This window comes from Myotis daubentonii, chromosome 5 (assembly GCF_963259705.1).
Source record: "Myotis daubentonii chromosome 5, mMyoDau2.1, whole genome shotgun sequence".
Taxonomy (NCBI): domain Eukaryota; kingdom Metazoa; phylum Chordata; class Mammalia; order Chiroptera; family Vespertilionidae; genus Myotis; species Myotis daubentonii.
In genome coordinates, this window is record NC_081844.1 from 24,556,527 (window position 1) to 24,568,815 (window position 12,289).

At 40.5% G+C, this 12,289-nt stretch overlaps 1 protein-coding gene and 2 pseudogenes across 1 annotated transcript; 2 read left to right on the forward strand and 1 right to left on the reverse strand.

Annotated features, from left to right (window-relative positions):
* The window catches only part of LOC132234517 (adhesion G protein-coupled receptor E2-like), a 674,172-nt pseudogene that overhangs the window by 226,086 nt on the left and 435,797 nt on the right, over window positions 1-12,289 (forward strand).
* On the reverse strand, window positions 338-1,249 carry LOC132234162 (olfactory receptor 7A5-like). Its single transcript, XM_059695206.1, has one exon. The coding sequence runs from the start codon at window positions 1,247-1,249 to the stop codon at window positions 338-340; it is 912 nt and encodes a 303-aa protein (XP_059551189.1).
* Window positions 10,569-11,900, forward strand: LOC132234964 (GPALPP motifs-containing protein 1-like; annotated as a pseudogene).

The following is a 12,289-nucleotide window of genomic DNA, read 5'->3' on the forward strand; positions in this document are numbered from 1 at the left end:
TGATGAACACATAAGTGAAAACTTTGGTCTCAGATTTTCCTTTACAATAAAATTATGTAAATGGCCTTATAGCCAAGTATAGTTTGCTCCTAGTGGTAGTATAATTCATGACTGTTCTTTCAGAAAAACAATAGAAAAATTACTTGGAATGATATATATCATAAGAGAATAAATTATGCTAAAGTAATTCATGTTAACCCATGGGTTAATAAATGAATATTTCCAATTCCTTATGGTCCAAAGATTGAATGAATTTGTGTCAGACTTCTGACTCTGAGGTTAGAAACCTGCATTCCTGGACAATTCTTCAGCCTAGTACAGTTGGCCCTTGAAAAGCTTACCTGCCAAGGAATCTTTGCAGGGCCCTCTTTATGTCATTGTTCCTCAGACTGTAGATGAAGGGGTTCAGCATGGGTGTGACCACAGTGTACATCACTGAAGCTGTTGCATTGTGGGTAGCAGTGGAGCTGAGGTAAACTCCAAGGCTTGTACCATAAAATAAGGAGACAACTGAGAGATGAGATGCACAGGTAGAAAATGCTTTGTACTTCCCCTGAGCTGATGGGATTCCACATATGGAGGCAATGATCTTAGAGTAAGAGTAAAGAATCCCAGCAAGGGGACCACCACCCAGTAGCACAGTTATAAAATACATCACCATGTTATTAAGAAAGGTGTCGGAACAGGCAATTTGAACCACCTGACGGAGTTCACAGAAAAAGTGGGGAATTTCTAAGTCTGAGCAGAAGCGCAGACCAAACACCATTAAGCTTTCTAGCAAGGAATTCAGGACACTCATGATCCAGGACAGCAGAACCAGCAATCCACAGAGCCGGGGGTTCATGATAACCATGTAGTGCAGGGGGTGGCAGATGGCCACAAACCGGTCATAGGCCATCACGGTCAGGATAAAGTTGTCCAACACAGCAAAGTGTATGAAAAAATATATCTGGGTGATACAGCCTTCATAGGTGATGGCTTTGCTTTGTGTCCGGATGTTCCACAGCATCTTTGGGATGGTGGTGGAGGTGAAACAGATGTCTACCAAGGACAGGTTGCAGAGGAAGAAGTACATGGGCGTGTGGAGGTGGGAGTCTGAGCTGACGGCCAGGATGATGAGCAGGTTTCCCAACACAGTGATCAGGTACATGGAGAGGAAAAGCCCAAATATGAGGGGCTGCAGTTCCAGTGCCTGTGAAAATCCCAGGAGAAGAAATTCTGAAATTTGTGTACCATTGCCTGGTTCCATGTGTTGGAGGTGACTATTAAATAAATAAATAAATAAATAAATAAATAAATAAATAAATAAATAAAAGAATAACTAATATTCACATTAGCAAGCATTAGTAACTGAGAATAAATGACACATTTATATTTTTGAGTCAGGAAAATAATGTCCGTTTTTGTTGTGTGATCTGGCTCCCATTAATGTATCTCTATTGGCATTCCTCATTAGAATTTCCTTTTCTAACATCTACCTGTTCTTCAAAGGTAATGTATACTGCTATTTTACTGAGGATATCTTTCATGCATTTGAGACATATATATTGACTACAGACTATGTTCTAGGCACTGTTCAGAGTATAGAATGCTGAAAACCAGAAGTCTACAAACTAATGATGGAGCAATAATATCCTATATAATAAAAAGGTCATATGCAAATTGACCATCATTCCAACACAGAAGAGGCCACCCCCATGTGGTCAAAGATGGCCACCCCATGTGGACACAAGATGGCCAGCAGGGTCGTTGTAAGCAATCAGGCTAGCAGGGGAGGGCAGTTGGGAGGGACCAGGCCTGCAGGGGAGGGCAGTTGGGGGGACCAGGCTGACAGGGGAAGGAAGTTAGGGGCGACCAGGCCTTCAGGGGAAGGCAGTTAGAGGTGACCAGGCAGGCAGGAAAGGGCAGTTGGGGGTGACCAGGCCTTCAGGGGAGGGCAGTTAGGGGTGACCAGGCTGGCAGGGGATGGCAGTTGGGGGGACCAGGCCGACAGGGGAGGGCAGTTAGGGGCAATTGGGTTGACATGGGAGGGAAGTTAGGGGTGACCAGGCCATCAGGGGAGGGCAGTTAGGGACAACCAGGCTGGCAAGGGAGAAAAGTTAAGGATTGGCAGTTGGGGGGCAACTAGGCCTACAGGGGAGGACAGTTAGGGGTGACCAGGCCTACAGGGAGGGCAGTTGGGGGTGACGAGACTGGAAGGGGAGGGCAGTTAGGGGAAATTGGCAGGGGAGCAGTTAGGCATTGATCAGGCTGGCAGGCAAAAGCAGTTAGGGGCAATCAGGCAGGCAGGCAGACAGGGAGGCGAGTGGTTGGGAGCCAGCAGTGCTGGACTGTGAGAGGGATGTCCGACTGCCAGTTTAAGCCCGATCACACAGGGATCAGGCCTAAACCAGCAGTTGGACATCCCCTGATGGGTCCCAGATTGGAGAGGGTGCAGGCTGAGCTGAAATTCATGCACAGGGCCTCTAGTAATCAAATAAAAATGATAATATAATATATCTGATGGTGAAGATGCTATAAAGAATAGTAAATCATATCAAATGGAGGGAGTGAATAGTGGGTGTTATTTTTTATAGAATTTAGCCAAGACTTGCCAACAGCTGACACTTTAACACAAACCTCAATGAAGACTGAGTGAGACACTAAGTGAGACACTGGGAGAGTGTTTCCCAGGGAGAAGGAACAGCCAGTACAAATACCCTGAGGAAGATGGTTGTTTTAGAAAATGAAGGCTCAGGAATTTGAAGATGGCATCATGTGGCAGATTATTCTTGTACCTCCTCCCAGAACCTAACTGGCAATAAAACTAAATTAGGGAATATTCACTCTGAATTATCAACTGAAGACTAGCTGAAGAGGAGACTTTTAAAGAAGGAGGGGCAGAAACCACCTTGAGAGTGACGGAAGGCTCTGGTTTCAGGAAGGGCAGGCCAAGATAAGGAAGGATATCTCAGCTGTGGGGGATTCCCTCTGAGAGTAGAGGCCTGTACACCAGGCTGGGCTCCCCAGCTTCCAGGGCCAGAGCCAGGAACACCTGCCCACATAGCATCCATCAGTGAAAAGCAACAGGGCTTCTACCAGCAGAGGGCGATGGAGCCTGCTAGAGATAAAGCCACTTTGTTTTTATTACTTAGATATTTTTATTTTTAAAATCTTTACTGTTGAAAGTATTACATATGCTCCCTTGTTTCCCCCATTGACCTCTTCCAGCCTGCTCCTGTCCACCAGCCCAGGCCTTTATCACCCTATTCTCTGTGTCCATGTGCCGCCCTCCCCTGCCTTCCCTCTGAGGTTCAATAGTCTGTAGCATGCTTCTATGTCTCTGGATCTGTTTTGTTTGTCAGTTTATTTTGTTCATTAGATTACACATGTGAGTGAGGTCATGTGATACTTGTTTTTCTCTCACTGGCTTATTTCACTTAGCATAGTACTCACCATATCCATCCATGTGATTGCCAATGGTAAGAGTTCTTTCCTTTTTATAGCTGCATAGTATTCTATTGTGTAAATGCAGCACAGCTTTTTTTATCTACTCATGTGCTGATAGGCACTTGGGTTTTTTCGAATGTTAGCTATTGTAAATTGCGCTGCTGTGGACATAGGGGTGCATATATTCTTTCTGATTGGTATTTCTAATTTCTTAGGATATATTCCCAGGAGTGGGATCACTGGGTCAAATGGGAGTTCCTTTTCTAATTTTTGAGGAAACCCCATACTGTTCTCCACAGAGGAAGCCACTTTGTTTTTCAAAGGGTCAGATCACAGAATTTTAACTCACAGCCACTCACCCTGGCTTTTGTGCAGGGAGAGTTGTGCGGACTAGAGTCGCCAGAGAAGAGTCTGGGATTAGAAGCATTAGAGAGAGACTTGCAGAGTAGCTTCCAGGATACCTGTGCTCAGTCATCCTCCCCAATTCTGCAGTAGCCATTTTTTCCTGAGAGGTGCAAGCCCCTCCTCTCAGCTGCAGAGGACCAACCTACAGGCCTGGTCAGACTCAGGAAGCATCAGTGACTGGCTCTGGGGACAGGCCATTCTCCAAACTTTCCTGGAAACCTGACTGGCACCTTCCTCTCATGGAAGAACTGATAGAAATTACCAACTTTCAGCAGACCCCACTGGCTGCCATGAAAGAACTTATAGAAATTACTGACTTCCAGCAGACCCCTTGAGTGGATCTGCCTATGAGTGGATTCACCCTGCAAGGTTAGGGAAATACAGTTTAACCTCAGTTCTCAAATGTCTCCCAACTCAAACAATTTGGTTCTTGACCAAGTTGTTCAGAGAAACCATGTCTTGAGTGTCAAACAAATTTTGTGCATGATCAAAAGCATCTTGCAAGACACAAACAAAGGAAAGGATGAGAGTCAAGTATACAGTTCTGTGAATATTTTCATGTAATTTTTTGTTGTTTGCTTTGCTTTTGTTGTTGGTGAAATGGATGATTAGTGCAATTTTAAAACCTAAAGAGGCCATCAGATGTGCTGATGTTGCTAAGGGCATGAAAGTGCTCACAAAACAAAGATCATAGGCAATTGAAGAAGTAGAAAAACTGTTGTTGATTTGGATAAAGAAAAGTAGTTAGCCTATGATAGCATTTTGGAGGCACTGATATGTAAAAAAGTGAATACTGCACCCCTGGAATGAGTGCTGACAGTGATTCATTTAAGGCTAGTAAGGGGTGGCTCAATACATTAAGCAAAGAAGTGTTTGTTTCTAGATTATACAGCACTGTAGAAATGGACTTTATATAATATGGTTAAAACAGGAAATCATTTGGGGATCTGGAACAAAGTGATTTGATTTACATTACAGTGGGGCCTTGACTTACGAGTTTAATTCGTTCGGGTGAAGGAGCTCGTAACTCAAATTACTCGTATGTCAAGTCACTGTGACATTCGCTGCGCCAACTAGTGGTGGGGTATCTGAAGCTGGCTCATATGTAACCCGAATTTTAGCTCGCAACTCAAAGCAAAAAATCAGCCAAAAGATGGCTTGTATCTCGAAAAACTTGTTAGTCGGGACACTCGTAAGTCAAGACCCCACTGTATTTCTAATGGAGAAAAAATGGTTTTATTTTCAAACAAATCTCTTGTCAAACAGCCTTCTGGAATAAATTAAGTTTGAGAACCATGGTTACACTGTATTCTGGGAGAGTCTCGGGTGTGTGGCTCTGGGACAGGGGAACACACCCACCATCTTCCCTGAAGTCTGAATGGCACCTCCCCCTCATGGGAGAGACAGAGGTCCCATCTTCCCAATTCTGCCAACAGCCCTTTCAGAAACAGTGTTTTCAGTGACTACATCTGATAGCAAGTGGGCATTAATAGGTGGACAAGGTGGATCCCAAAGTGCCTTGGGATGTTTGCTGACCCCTCTTTGAGGCCCACACTGCTATAAAGCTGACCTTGGAGCAGCCTGGTCCCTCCTCTGCAGTTCAGCTCAGTGGAGGCAGCCACAAAGGGGGATCACTTCAAGCTTCAAATAGGTTGCCGAGAACCAAATGTGGGCAGCTTCTGACATTGGCTAGCACCAAAGTCCCTACTAGAAGGCCCAGAATCAACATACAAAATAGCCAGCCTCAGACAAAATAAGAGAAGTATACAAAGGAGATCCCAGGAGTGCATTAAACTCTACCTAGTTGAACTCCACTTTGTTGTTTTTTTTATGTCATTATTTTCTTTTTGCTTTACTATTATTTCCTCTCTCTCTTTTATCTTTCACATTTCTTATTTTTCTCTTTCCTTGTTTATTCTATTTTTTCTTCCTTTCCCTTATTTTTTCCTTCTTTTCTTTTTCACTGTTTTTCTTCTTATTCGTTATTCTTATTTTTTTCTCTCCCTTCTTTCCTTTCATATTCTTTCACCTCATTTTTTTTTATTGTATTCTTATAATTTTCTTCTTTTATTATTCTTGTTCACCTTTCTCTTTCTTTTGTAGTTGTTTTTGTTGTTGGGCTCCTTTGCATGTTTTTGTTTTCTTTCTGGTTTTATTTGATCAGCACCTATAAAACAGCCCCACAGTCAGGCAACCTGAAGATGGATCCTGCCCACAAATGGCCCAACATCTACCAAGACCCAGTTAAACAGAAGAGCCCTCAAAACACACACACAAGGGACATAGCATTCAACTCAGGAGATAAAAGAGGCTGCACCACTGGGCCCTACAGGACATTTTCTTTGAAAGACCACCCCACGAAGACTGGGAATCATAGCATTTCTATCTAATACATAGAAACAAACACAAAGAAACAGCTTGTGGAGAAAAGATACAATCCCCAAATGAAATAAAAGGAAGAATCTCCAGAAAAAGAGCTAAATAAAATGGAGGCAAGCAATGTATCAGACATAGAGTTCAAAGTAATAAAGATACTCAAGGAACTTAGTGAAAACTACAAGGATCATAATGGAAACTACAAGGAACTTAGTGAGAACTGCATCAGCATGAAAAAGGACATAGAAACCATGAATAAGAACCATTCAGAAATGAAGAATACTACCTGGTGAAAGAAACAGACTTACAAGTCCAGAAAGCACAAAAGTCCCACACAATAGGAACCCAAAGAGGCCCACCCCAAGACACATCATAATTAAAATGCCAAGCATTAAAGACAAAGAGAGATTCTTAAAAATAGCAAAAGATCCCTAACCGGTTTGGCTCAGTGGATAGAGCGTCAGCCTGCGGACTGAAGGGTCCCAGGTTCGATTCTGGTCAAGGGCATGTACCTTGGTTATGGGCACATCCAAAATAGGGGGTGTGCAGGAGGCAGCTGGTGGATGTTTCTCTCTCATTGATGTTTCTAACTCTCTATCCCTCTCCCTCCCTCTCTGTAAAAAAAAATCAATAATATATGTATATATTTTAAAAGTAGCAAAAGAAAAACAGGTAGTTACTTACAAGGGAGCACCTATATGCTGTCAGTTGATTTATCAACAGAAAATTTTCTGGCAAGAAGGTAGTAGCAAGAAATATTCAAAGTGATGAATAGCAAGGAACTACAACCAATATTATTCTACCCAGCAAAGCTATCATTTATAATTAAAGATCAGATAAAGATCTTCACAGAAAAGAAAAAGCAAAAGGAGTTCATCACCACCAAACCAGTGTTACATGAAATGTTGAAAGGTATTCTTTAAGAAGGGGAGGACGAAGAAGAGAAAAAAGATACAAAATATAAACAATAAAATGACAATAAATATATATCTATCAACAAGAATTTAAAAATAAAAATAACAAACATAGAATCTAAGTAAACTGTTGAATAAAATAGAAGCAGAGGTGCATGGGAACATGGAGCAGACTGTCGAACATCAGAGGGAAGGGATGAGGAGGGAGGGAGAAGACATTAACTAAAGAACTTATATGTGTATATGCCTTACCTATGGACACATACAATTGGGTGTTGAAGGCCGGGAGCAGGGCAATAACCCAGTGGAGGTTGACAATGGGGGAAGAAAAAGAGGGCATCTGTAATACTTTCAACAATAAAGATTTAAAATAAAAGAAATGAAGAACACCATATGTGACATTCAGAATACACTGAAAGGAAACAAAATTAAGCTGGATGAAGCAGAGAAACAAAAATAAATAAATTTAAAATAATGAGGATAGTTTAAGGGAAATTTGGGAAAACTTCAATTGTAACAATATACACATCATAGAAATAGAGAAGGAGAAGAAAGTGAAAAAGGATATAAACCTAGCTTGAATAAAAATGATAATCTGTTAAAGGAAAAATTGAAACACGTTCAGAAAGCACAGAGTCTCAATCAAGATGAACTCAAGAGAACCATGCAAGACACATAATATTAAAATGGCAATTGTTCAAGACAGAGTAATAATGTTAAAGGCAGCATGAGATAAACAGTTAGTTTCCTACAAAGGAGTTTCCATGAGGCTTTCAGCTGATTTCTCAACAGAAACACTGTGTCAAGAAGTGATTGGCATAACTTATTCAATGTAATGAAAAGTGAGGTTCTGAAACCAACACTACTCTATCCAGCAAGGCTTTCATTCAAAATCAATTATGAAATAAAGAGCTTCCCAGAAAAAAAAAAGGCTAAAGAATTTTAACACCACCAAACAAGCATTGTAAGAAATGTTAATGGGACTACCTTAATACTGAGAAGAAATAGAGAAACATACGCATAACACATTAAAATGGCAATAAATTGGTACCTATCAATAATAACCTTAAGTGTAAGTGAATGAAATGCTTGAATCAAAAGATGTAAGGTAGCTGAATGAATAAGAAAATATGACCCAAATACATGCTGTCTACAAGAGACTCAGCTGAGAAAAATATGACTCACACAGGATGAGATTGATGGGATGAAAAAAGCAAATTTCCATACAAATGGAAGTGAAGATAAAGCCTGGAAACAATATTCATATCTGACAAAATTGACTTCAAAATGAAGGCCATAACAAGAGGCAAGGAAGGTCACTGTATAATACTAAAGGATAGAACAAGAGGATATAACCCTGTTAAACATATATGCACCCAGTACAGGAAAATCAAATATATAAAAACAACTTCTAAAGGACTTAAAGGAATAAATCGATAGCTATACAATCACAGTAGGGAACTATAACACCCTGATGACATCAGTGGATAGATATTCTAGACAAAAAATCAGTAAAAAAACAGTGACCTTAAATAACACACTAGAACAAGTGGATTTAATTAATTATATTCCACTAAAAGCAGCAAAATGTACATTCTTTTCAAGTGCACATGGGACATTCTCAATGATAGACCACATGTTAGAAATCAAAATAAGTCCCTACAAGTTCAAGAGGATTGAAATAATATCAAACTTCTTTCAGATCACAATGGCATGAAACTAGAGTTGAATTATAAAAAAACATCCCAACCTTCAAACACATGGAGGCTAAATACCATTTTGGTAAACAATGAATGGACTAGCAATGAGATCAAGAGAAATAAAAACCTTCCTGGAAATAAATGAAAACGGACATGCAACAATCCAGAATCTTTGGGACCACGGAAAAGCAGTCCTGAGAGGGAAGTTTGTAGCACTACAGGCCTATGTCAAGAACCAAGAAAAATTTCCAATAAACTATTTAACCCTACAACTTGAAAAATAGAAATAAAACAACAAGAAAAGCTCAGAGTAAGTAGAAGGAAGGAAATAATAAAGATCAGAGTGGAAATAAATGACATAGAGAACAAAGAAACAATACAAAATATCAATGAAACCAAGAGCTGGTTCTTTGAAAAGATAAACCTTATCAATACACTTTTAGCCTGACTCATCAAGAAACAAAGAGGGAGGATCCAAATAAACAAAATCAGAAACAGAATTAGTGAAGTGCCAACTGACACCACAGAAAAAAGGATTGTAAAAAAATACTATGAACAACTACAAGCCAACAGACTGGACAATGTGGACAAAATGGGCAAATTCCTAGAAACATACAATTTTCCAAAACTGAATCTGGAAGAATTAGAAAACCTGAATAGGCCAATAACAACTGACTAAATTGAAACAGTAACAAAAAACAAAACAAAAAACTTCTCAAGAAACAAAAGCCCTGGGCCAGAGGGCTTCACCTGGGAGTTTTATCAAACATTCAAAGAAGAAATAACACCTATCAACCTCAAACTATTACAAAAACTTTAAGAGGAAGGAGGCCTCTGAAGCTCTTTGTATGAGGCCAGCATTATCATAATTCAAAAATGAGATAAAGACACTACAAGGAAAGAGAATTACTGGCCAATATCCCTGATGATCATAGATGTTAAAATCCTCAACAAAATATTGACAAATCAGATTCAGCAACATATTAAAAAGATCATACATCATTGGATTTATTCCAGGGATGCAAGGCTGGTATGATATTCACAAATCAATAAATGTCGAACATCACATAAACAAATTGAAAGACAAAAATTGCAGAATCCTATAAATAGATGCAGAAAAAGCACTTGGTAAAATACAAAACCCAGTTTTGATAAAAACTCTCTGCAAAGTGGGAATAGAGGGATTGTACCTCTATATTACAAAGGTCATATGTGACAAACCCATAACAAACATATTTGAAAGGCAAAAGCTAAAAGCATTTTCCCTAAGAACCTGTATAAGATAGGGATGTCCACTCTCACAACTCTTATTCAACATAGAACTGGAAGTCCTAGCCACAGCAATCAGACAAGAAGAAAACTTAAAACGCATCCAAATTGGAAAGTAGGGAGTAAAACTGTCATTATTCGCAAATGACATAATACTGTCCAAATGGTGGTGCTATTTAACTCAGAGTTTCACAGCCTCAGCACTGTTGGCATCTGGGACAAACGGTTCTCTGTGGTGAGGTCTGTCCTATGAATTGAAGGTTGTTTAGCATCCCTGCCTTCACCACCCCTCTCCAGTGTGACAGTCACAAATCTGTCTGGACATAGCTCGATGTCTCTTGGGGGGAGAAATCACCCCCGATTAGAACCACAGCTTGAATTTCATAATTTAAACATATTTTAATAGCATTGATATGATTGCAGTGTAACGATAACGAGTATGAAAAACCATCAAAAATGTGAGGAGCAGATCTGGGAAGGATGGCTGGCTGGTTAGGAGGAAGGCTTGACTCCGTGTATATAGACTTGCTAGCGGGATCAGTACCGGCCACCGCGCATGGCGAGGGATCTGATCGGGTCGGCACTGCCGCCCGGCTTCAAGGCCCTCGGGGCAGCGAGGGACGAGGAGTAGTACCCCAGCCCCGAAAACAGAGGAGAAATCAAGATGATGATGATGATGATGATAATGAAGGATTTTTTGGACCAGCCCTTCCTCTTGGATTTAAAAAGCTGGATGATTCTCCTCCAAGTCCTATAATAGGTCCTGCATTCCCACCTGGTTTTATTAAATCTGCACAGAAAAGTGACAAAGGCAGAGATGATCCAGGACACCAAGTACCCTCATATTTCAACTCTAAGGAAACAAATAGCAGGGAAGATGAGGACATTGTTGTACCAATGCCTGCGAAAGGACCACTTAACTATAGTGTAACAGTAGAGTTTGATAAAAGAGCCCAGAGAATGAAAGAAAAACTGATTAAAGGAGATGATGATTCAGCTAAACTAATTACAAGGGAGTCCTGGATGACCGAGCTTCCTCCGGAATTGAAAGACTTTGGTCTTGGGCTCAGAACTTTTAAGAGAAGAACAGACACCAAATCTGGAGATCGATCAGTGTGGACAGATACTCCAGCTGACAGGGAAAGGAAAGCCAAGGAGACAAAAGAAGCAAGGAAGTCATTCAATAAGAAAGATGAAGAACATATATTGTCAGGAAGGGAAAAGAGATTGGCTGAGCAGGTGTCCTCATACAATGAATCGAAAAGATCAGAATCTCTTATGGACATTCATCAAAAAAAAATTAAAGAATAAGGCTGCTGAAGAGAAAAATAAAGCCTCAAGAAAGAATACCATTTGACCGTGATAAGGATCTCAAGGTGCATCGGTTTGATGAAGCTCAGAAAAAAGCCCTAATAAGAAAATCTAGAGAACTAAACACCAGATTTTCACATGGCAAAGGCAGTATGTTTTTATAAGTAAGTATATTTCAGTGAGGTATATTTTTATATCAGTAAATTTGAGCTTCTTAAAAATTTAAAGAAAAAAATGTTTTTAATCCTCACCCAAGGATATTTTTCTATTGATTTTTAGAGAGAGTGGAAGGGAGGGCGAGAGACAGAAAGAGAGGATTATTGATGTGAGAGAGACACATCAATCAGTTGCCTCCCATATGCACTCCAACCAGGACTGGGGACCGAGCCTACAACCGGGGTACATGCCCTTGACTGGAATTGAACCTGGGACCCTTCAGTCTGCAGGCCCCTCAATCTATCCACTGAGTCAAACTGGCCAGGGCTAAAAATAAATTTTGTTTATAAATAAAAAAATATGTGAGGAGCAGTCACACTATGAATTTTTATGTAGTCACTGAATAAATACATTAATTAATCAAGCAAACAAACAGCAATCTCTTGCCTCTGGGCTAAGTAGAATGAGCTCTCAGGTGACAACAGGTAAAGGTTCCTGGCTTCCAATCTCTGTGACCCTCTCTCTCATGCAGGGTCAGGTGGGTTTTGAACTCACCTTGATAAGATCCGTGAGAGGAAGGTCATTATGGGGATGTCTGAATTCCTCCCTGAATGGCTGATGATAGAGATTGAAGTTCTGTTCACAGGCCAGACAGCAGGAAGGTGTGCAGCCTCAGTCCCCAGCCAGAGTTGGGACTACGAACAAACAAATAACGGTGAGAAATAAACA